The sequence below is a fragment of the Cryptomeria japonica genome, unplaced genomic scaffold, assembly GCF_030272615.1.
Source record: "Cryptomeria japonica unplaced genomic scaffold, Sugi_1.0 HiC_scaffold_308, whole genome shotgun sequence".
Taxonomy (NCBI): domain Eukaryota; kingdom Viridiplantae; phylum Streptophyta; class Pinopsida; order Cupressales; family Cupressaceae; genus Cryptomeria; species Cryptomeria japonica.
In genome coordinates, this window is record NW_026729130.1 from 31,819 (window position 1) to 41,262 (window position 9,444).

General features: G+C 30.6%; 1 protein-coding gene across 2 annotated transcripts; it reads right to left on the reverse strand.

Moving 5' to 3' along the window:
• Nucleotides 1–1,210: 1,210 nt before the first annotated feature.
• On the reverse strand, nt 1,211–8,490 carry LOC131870240 (laccase-3-like). 2 transcript variants are annotated; one of them, XM_059215838.1, is made up of 6 exons: nt 8,042–8,474; nt 7,011–7,162; nt 6,526–6,770; nt 2,606–2,734; nt 1,573–2,523; nt 1,211–1,473 (listed from the first exon to the last, which is right to left on the reverse strand). In XM_059215838.1, the coding sequence occupies exons 1-6, from the start codon at nt 8,150–8,152 to the stop codon at nt 1,343–1,345; spliced, it is 1,719 nt and encodes a 572-aa protein (XP_059071821.1). In that variant the 5' UTR covers nt 8,153–8,474; the 3' UTR covers nt 1,211–1,342. The 2 variants fall into 2 exon arrangements, with proteins under 2 accessions (XP_059071821.1, XP_059071822.1); XM_059215839.1 differs by lacking the exon at nt 7,011–7,162 and having other exon boundaries at nt 8,042–8,490.
• Nucleotides 8,491–9,444: the final 954 nt, after the last annotated feature.

Here is a 9,444-nt window from a genome sequence, read left to right on the forward strand (position 1 = left end):
TTGATCAATTTAATATTGCTAAGAATAAAATCAATAGGTTGGAGGATTTGGTCGAGGTTGTCAATAGAGCATTGAGTTGGACAATGGAAGATAAAGATGAAAGAGTTTAGTTGGAAACTAATGATCTGGTGGAGAGGCTTGAGAAATGCCCCAAGATAATTTGTAGGAGAAAATTAAGGCTCTAAGTGACAACGTGGATTGAAGAGAGAATAGGAAGGGGACAAGTAGGGTTATTATGGAGCTATAGGGCAATCAAGAGACCTTTAAGAGGAAACTAGAAGAGATGGTAGCTCTCAAAAATGAAATGATGAGAAAATTTTTGGTTTCTTTGCAATCTATCCATGAAGAGATTGATAGGAGACATGCGAAGAGGAAGCACTACCTGGATATGACCTTTGACAATGCTTTGGAACCTAGTGAGTACATGGTCAAGGCTACTTTGGAGTCCCCTTCTATCTCTTCAAGTAAAGGTTCAAACAAAAGATTTATCTTTTTCATAGAAAGTGAAAGTACTTCACCAAGATTGGCAAGCTAAAAAAATCCCCACTAGATAGACCTTATGTTTGTGTCTTCTATGAGCGGCATTGGTTTTTGGGTATCCTTTGGTTTCTAGTTTAGTTTAGTTTTCTTTTGTTGTTTCTATTTGTTAGTTGGTTCTAGTCCCTTTTTGTAAGCTAGTTTGGTTGTTGGATGCTCTCACTCCTCATGAAATCCTTGGTCTTAGCATTATGGCTATTATATAAAGGTTCACGCCTATCCTATTTTATCTAATTAGAACGATTAAATTATTAATGAATAAAAAAAAAATTATGATTTCAAAAAGTATTGAAAAAATAGAAATTCAATTTTTAAAATAATCTAATACATATTTACAAGATTACATTATATAAACTATTTTATAAAAATCAATTTTAAAAATAGGTGTTTGAACAATAGTAATATTTTTTAAATAAAAATATATTGTTTTGTTATAATGAGTTGGGAGGATAAATAAGTTTGAAAATAGATATTGAAAATATTTAAATTATGTTAAATATCACCTAACATTTTTCGTCATATATATTATGAATATAGTTATTCTTAAGAACTCAATTTTCAAAATTTTAACCAATTAAATTCAAAACGAAAAATATTTGTAATTACTAAATTTACAAATTTACTTTAAAAAATAATATTTTTCAATAGAAAAACTACTAATTTCTAATTTGTTATCCAATACAATTATTAATAACTAGTTAAATAATAGTTATTACAATAATATTGCCTCATGGCAAAATACTTATAACAAGGTGGTGAAATTAAAGACTACTATTGACTGATTGAGATGACATGGTTTGTGGAGCTAGCATTTCGGGAGTTTAGGAGGAGGCTTCTCCAAACTTGCCAAATTGCCATTGCCATTCTTCACCACGAAGACCATATTCAATCCCCATGTTAGATGATCATCAAAATGACAGTGCACAAACCAAACACCTGCAAAAATCATGGTTTTTCACATATTCTTCAGTTTTTAATTTGAAGATATGCATCATTAATTTTGAGAGAATAATTGAAAGCTATATGTTTTGTCACCTGGATTGTCAGCTTTGAATCTAATAGCAGTCCACCCACCAACAGGAACTCCCACAGTATTCCGTTCTGGTGGATCAACCAAATTGAATGTGAGAGGATCTGTTCGAGCATTGTAGTTACCAAATCCCTCTCCCACAACATAAAAATCATAACCATGAATATGCATTGGATGGTCATCAGGCTGGAAGATATTCGTTGCTTGGAACACCACCTGAACTGTAGCATTATAATTTAGCACTTTAACTTTTGTTCCAGTGATTGGTGACCAAAGACTTCTGGGTATATTGTCACTTGTATAATTAAACACAATTGGTGGGTTTGAAGGAAAATCAGTGGTAAAGACACCATTAATACCAAAATAATAAGCTTGAAGTATGGCTATATCTGGCAGGACAAAAGATACATTGTTCATACTAGCAGTTACTCTGGTATTGTTGGGGCCTTGACAGTTGGTGGTCACGTTAGTTCTACAGGGAAATAAACCAAGTCCTATTGTTATTAGGAGTTTCTCATCAATGTTCTGGGGAACTTCTATTGGGTGCTCTTTTGAAGCTAGGCTTCGTAATCCTTTATTAAATTTAGTGACAGTTGCAGTGTCATTGTATGTTGGAAATTGTGGAAGAGATGGGGTGGTAGATGAGTGAGAACCCACATAGCTAAGAATGGCAGTTGTTGTGGTGTTATCAAAGAATCCAATAGATTGGGTAGTGTATACATTGGCAACAATGTAGTATTTGGCTATTGCTTGATTGGCGGTGAGAAGAACATCTGCAGTTTGGCCAGGGGTTATAAGCATTATGTCTGTTGTGTATGGTTTTGTGTAGCAAGCATCTAAGGCTACCACTGTGAAATTGTGTGATGCAATCTTAAAAAAGAGGTGATTATTGACTGCAGCATTAACAATACGTAGAAGGTACATTTTTCCTCGTTGTACAGAGATTTTAGTTGTTCCTGCATGTAAGCAGTTAGTTCATCAACTCCATGTTGAGTACCTGACATTAGAGTTCATCTGTAACTGAAAAGTACTCTATACCTGATTTGGAGCAAGAATAGAGATCTCCTGGCTGACCATTGATGAGAAAGGCATCGGATATATTAGGTGCACTTCCTGTTTGAATTAATAGCCTTTCGACCGCTTCAGGATCTTTGTTCCACCATTCTCCTGTTTAAAAAAAGTAGGTCATATTATGGATCTCTAAAGAAAATAAAAATAAATAAAATAATCAATCTATAAATTAGAGTTGACTTCAATAGTATTCTTATTAACTTAAAATTTAATAAAGTTGCGTTTAAGGTTGTTCACCTACATGTACTTCTTGATGAGTAGAGTAATGCATCTTGTGTTGCCAAAGTTTCCTTCTCACAAAGATTAGTCCCCTCTTTGAGGTTGTTGGTGTAGGTATAGTCATATTTTTATGGTTTTTATCTATCTTTATATAGAATTTCAGACGTAATAATCATGGTTGGTTTTTATAGCTTCATAGTTTCATTGGTCATCTATTTGTTCACAAACTTCAAAAAAGGTGTTCCTAATTTATTAAATAATGAAAATTTTGTTTTTCTCATCAAGAATAAATCTTAGCTATCAAATAGAGAACATCTTAATAAAGAAGGTATTAAATTATAAATGAAGAGCTAGTTCTAAATATCTAAGACATTCTTCATGGTTATTTCATTTTTTCTTATTCAACTTATAACTTTTATTGTTTAATAATTTGATTACCGATCATTTTATCTCATATATTAGTAATGTTCACTTAAAACCTACTATATAGAAACTTCAAAATTTGGTATATTCTTACTATCCTTTATTTTGTTGAATTTGATGTCATTATTTATAATCCTGATATGTACATATAAAAAAAGAAAAAAACAAGATAAAAATGAATAAACTTATTTCTAAAAATAAGATGAAATGGAAATAAACAAGCTTTCTTTTTATGACTACTTGTTAGTTCTAAATGTTTGTGACTTCTTTTGGATGAAAAGTAATTAAAATATATTTATTCTATTATACATTTACGCACCAAGGGTGGCTACAAAATTAATAACTCGTCCTTTTTTTATGTATACTAAATTTATGTTTTTCTCAAATATTTTCATGAATATAGATGTATATGTTAATAATGTTGTGCTTGATTTTGTCCACTTACAAGTGCTTCTTGATAACTAGAGTAATGTTTTAGTCCATCTACAAATACTAACTTCTCCCTCTTACAAAGATTAGTCCCCTCCTTGAGATTGTTGGCATGAGCATAGCCAAAATGATTGTGGACATGATTATCATGCTTTTTATCTACCCCAACATAGAACTTCAGACATAGTATTCATGGTTGGTCTCCATAGCTTCGCCAAACTTTTGTCTAATCATAGCCTCATGAAAAGGGTACTCCTAATTGATTAGATAATGATGAATTTGTTTCTATTGGTGTTGATTGTATCTCCCACCAAGAATAAAATATAGCTATAAAATAAAGAACATATTAATCAAGAAAGAATTGCTATAAACAAAGAGCTAGTTCTTGATAGCTAAGACCTTTCCCATGGCTATGACCTATCTTTTCCTATTCTACCTAAAAATTTTGATTACTTATCATTTTATCTCCTCTTTTAATATGTTCAATTAAAACTTAACCATATAGAAATTTCAAAATTTTGATACCTTTATACCATCCTTTATTGTGTCGAGTTTAACGTCACTATCCATATTATTTTCATTTGGATATAATACAATAAAACAAGATAAAAATGAATAAAATTTTAGCAGTTCAAATAAAATGAAATGGAAATGAGAAAGTGTTATTTCTTCTTCTGTTTTTAACTAATCGATAGTTCTAAACAAAACCCTTATGATCATGAAATACTCTAGCCTCTAGTTATTAAGATAATTCTTGTCAATCATAGCTCTAATTTTACATATATGTTAATGTGTAATGAAATCACACAATTTTTGGGTGGAAAATATAAAAAATAATTTTTTTGAATTGAGTTTAAATTAACAAAATGCATAAATGTCCTTTTTAAAGGACATGTCATTGAGAAATAGGAGGATAGAGAGATTTTTCTTTGAATTGGTGAATAGGTAATTAGTAAAAAAATTGTTTTATATTGTTGGGTTTTCTTTTTCCTGTATGTGTACATTAAGATATGATTAAATTGCATTAGTACCTTTTAAATCATGTAATCAAGAATTGGAAAGTCCATCAATATGATTTTGGTAGGCTTACTTTTGTTTAACATATATGGCATCAATGAAAACTACTAAATATTAAAAAAAAAAAAAGACAATTTTTAATTGAACTACAATATTTGTTGCATTTTGTTAGCATAATAACTCGAGTGGAGTTCAAATCTTAATATAATTTATATATTCTAGAATTTTTTAGAACATAAAAACTATTTGGGATAGTTGCACTATTAAATTTTCATGGATTAGTTAGGTGTTGAATTGAAGACATCCCATTTGCTACTAGGTTGTTCTACCACTAAACTACAAGCCCTCATGACAATTGGTCCATCTTTATTTGGGTATGACTCATTTTCCAACATCCCCCTTGAGCCAAACAATAGATTCTTATTGATCCTATCTTGGTCTAGTTTTGTTGACCTTGGCTTTTATATCATGTTAAATTTATGGACTAGCTGGGAGGTAAACCTAAGACTTTTTATTTTCTATTGAGAGTGTTGTACCATTGAAGTTATGACAACACAAATACTAACAATAGTATAAACTATATGTGAGTAATATAATTTAAAATATAATATTAAATGTCATCAACTAACTTGTGTTTTAAATCTTGATCCTATTAGAAAAGTAATTTACAACATAATTGTCACTTTTATATGGATCCATAACTATGTTTAGCACCGAATATGATATATTTATAGCAACTAAATTCAATGAATTCTAATTACTTTAAATCAAGTAAGCTTTCCAAAGTTAGAAAAGTAAAATTTTATCTAATCAATAAGCTAGCAATTATTAGCAAACATACTCAAAAAAATGTGAGATCTCAAATTCTATTTATTTAAGAGTTGGAATATTTTATTTTACAACTATTTTATTTCCTACAAACATATATAGACACATAAAAATTAAATCAATTGAGAGTTATTTATTTTATTGGTGAACCATTTTACTTGTAATATTCTATAAATTGAATTTTAATTTTTATGTATATGATCTCAATACAATACTTCATGCTATATTGTCACTAAATGTCTCTCAACATAATACCTAGTTTTTCTTTATTTTTTTTCCGTTAATTTTTCTATTTTGAAAAAAGTGAGTTGTAATGTGAATAGCTATCAAAGCATTCACAAAAAATAATCACATCTATATCTTAAAAAAAATAGAACAAAGAGAAAAAAAACATAAATATTTTTCTAATATTTATTAAAATATTATTTTGTCTCGATTTCTTTTTTTAGAAATATATACTTAATTTGTGAGGATATTATTTTAATATATATATTTATTTGTTCTAAAGCTATTGAGTTATTGCATAAAAATGTCAAAACAAAAGAGTTTTACAAAAAAAAAATTAAATTACACATTTTATAAAAAATTATAATTAGTAGTATATATAACGCATAAGTATTTGTTCCTGAAATTTAAATAGAAGAATACTATATTAATAAAAAACAAATGTAAATGTAAAAAATAAAAGAAAAACGGAGAAAGCAATTAACAATTTACAAAGCTTCCTTGATTCTTTTGGTCGTCTCATATTTTATTGATATATGCTTAATGCTTTTTATCTTTCCTTCCCTACAAGAATCTGATGAACCCTTAATCAGAATAATTTATAAAGCTTTCTTTACTAATATAAGAGTATTTTTTTAATTCTAAACAGCAGTGTTATTTTCAGCAAACTTCTATTCATAAAAACAGGGAACTGATATAAAACAGGATATTAGTCTAAAACAGAGGATTTCAACAATTTTGATTACCTAACACGATGGGAAACTCTGAATAGGGTTGAGGAAACGGATAAGAGCTTCCTTTCTTTGGATAGATAACTATTGCTCCGTGAACTGTTGCACGCAGCCACGAGACATGGGCATGCCACCACAAGGTTCCTTCCTGTGCAATAATCCTGAATTTGTACGTATATTTTACTCCTGCTTGAATCGGGCATTGAGTTATATACCCTGCTCCATCAGCCCATGCTGTGCGAATCTGTCTCACTCCATGCCTGAAAAGCAAACGTTTGCAACCAGTTTGTTACCACAAATAGAAAAGTGAAATGATAAGGGCAATAAAACGGAATTTGAAAACGTTTTGCATCAGAAACAGTCTAAATATAGCACGATTTTTATATACAATTAATGATATTAATTTGATTTACTATTAATACTACATACGCCAAGAAACAGCCGTATAGAAGCATAGAAGTGTGACATGTCAGTGTGAAGCATTGAGAGACACGATTTACCAGTGGATGGTGGCATTGTAATTGGATTTGTTGATCGTTTTAACTCTAACACTGTCGCCATTGTGTACATACAGAGTAGGACCAGGGAACTCTCCATTCACTATGACTCTGCTATGCGTCTGACATAGCCTAGTAATAGGTGTTGATTCAATCTGGCCAAATCCAAAGCAAAAATATATTTCCAGTATTAGGTACCACAAATATGCTATGATCTGTCTTAATGAATAAGATGCTGAGCATGGAAAAATATCATCAACGTTTAGATTAACCTACGGCGGGTTTAAAGAGTAGATTCTAAATATTGATTTAAATAGGCTGTTCATCGGACTGGCTGATCATGCATAGACTGGATCGATGTGGTTCAACTAGGCTGTTCATCGGACTGGTTGATCATGTATAGACTGGATCGATGTGGTTCAACTAGCACATTTTAAGTATTGATTTGTTTGGGTGGTATCTGAAATCATACTGGTTTTTTCAATAAAACCACTTTTTAGTCTTATATCAGAAGAGCCACCAATAAATCAAAGATTAGAGTGTGTTGTATAAACCAACTAAATTACAAATTAAAAATCGATTAACTAAAAAATAAGATGATGAATCTCCTTAACATATCTAGGATAATAGCTCTTGATAATGAATAGACTAATTCAGAACTGGTTTAAATAGCACATTCTAATTTGTTTAAATTGTTCATCTAAATTAACACTGGTTTTTTCAATAGAATCCATTTTTCATTAATGTGATTTTAGATAAACAATTTAAACAAATCTTAAAGTATGATGTGTAAACCAAAGCACTAAATCATCTATCGAATAACAATAAATCAAAAATTATGATGATGAACTCCCTATTTCTTCTAGGAAAATAGCTCTGCATTCTGTATGTGTGATGAAGCACCTAAACAAATAAAAAATCCAACTACTTGAAAAGAATAAAATGATGAATCTTCTTAGCTTGCCTAGGATAATAGCTCTGTATTCTGCGTAATTGTTCAAAGCAACTTATCCACAGAGATACGAAGGACATACAACAAATGTGGAGTGATGAACGTGTGCTCTCGCTGAAGCATCGAACAAGGCAAGGAATGTAAGGAGCACAACTGAGGAGACCATCGAAAAATACCCTGAACATAACGACATTCTGAAAACCGAATGTCGTCTACTTTTTCTTGTCAGCCAAATTGCAGGAAGCAAATTTTGCAGTAATCAAAGGCAGAAAACCAATATTTTCTCAGACCTAGGATGGCTAAGTACACCGAATACTTGCTTATGAAAATAAGTATCGATATTTATTAGCTAATAACAGCTATTAGTGGGGGATGGGATCAGAAATGATGGTTTAAATAAATGTCTGAGTAATTTAATGGTGTAGATATTCCCAGTGAGTGCGGTGGACGAAAAGTATTTTCATCTTCCACAAAACTGTCCCAATTCGAGTACAGATCGCAAGATGGAATTTTCAACAAACAGGCTGTTGCACACAGCTCGAAAAATGCTGCCTTTGTGTATTTTACTTAAAAGCAGCGAATTTAATAGATGGTGAATTCGTGCAAGTAATCATAGTCAGGCGTTACGTTATTCCATCTAACGAATAACGCCTATTTTAATGGACGGTCGCCATGGTCCGACAACCATTACTCATTAGCTCTATTTTCTGTTCAGTAGGTACCTAAATCACCTTAATTTGCGGGATATGAATGGTTCAGATTCATCCCAGCCAGCTTGGAGTTCACGTACGCCGTTCCGTAGTAAAGAATTGTTCTATCATTAGTCTTAGTTTTAGTTATATGAGTTGCTATTTTATTAGCATATTACATCACTACTTATCATATTTCCAATCTTTGGACACCAACAACAAGACTTGATTGCTATCAAGGAAGTTAACAATCTTGTCACCATCTATCGTATCCCCCATAACATATTCTCATTATGACCAAATATTAGAAACAAATATAGGCATAGATAAGAGAATCACATTATAAGACAAAAATAATAGAGTAAAAACACTTTGGACATACTAGGCTATGTGGGTAGCTTAGTCTCAAAACAAGATCATGAGAATTTTTTTTTTCTAAGCAATAAGAACGTTAAAAAATCTATGTTTTATGATTTGAATATATGTTTCGTGATATATATTTACTTCTAGTATTTTATCATATTGTATTAATGAGTTTAGGAGGTCAAATTCAACAATATAGAAAAATTCTAATAAGTCACTTGTCCTTTTGATTTATTTTATTTCTTAATCCCAATTATTTCATTATTAATAATTTTGCATTATTCATCATAATTAGAGTTAAGCTGAAATATTTTATAATAGGATGTGCTTATTATCCTTACATTTTGTTGACTCCATAACTTCCATACCTATCCTTTGGGATATAAATTTTAAATATATTTTTATTGTCAATTCAACATAGTGTCAATTTACC

Bases quoted from the DNA above. Each gene is read 5' to 3' on its own strand.
- LOC131870240 (XM_059215838.1), bottom strand. From the start codon at position 8,152: ATGTCGTTATGTTCAGGGTATTTTTCGATGGTCTCCTCAGTTGTGCTC. The intron at 7,163-8,041 runs GTATGTCCTTCG...GGATTTGGCCAG, and splicing joins TTCATCACTCCACATTTGTT to ATTGAATCAACACCTATTAC. The intron at 6,771-7,010 runs GTAAATCGTGTC...TTTGCTTTTCAG, and splicing joins TACAATGCCACCATCCACTG to GCATGGAGTGAGACAGATTC.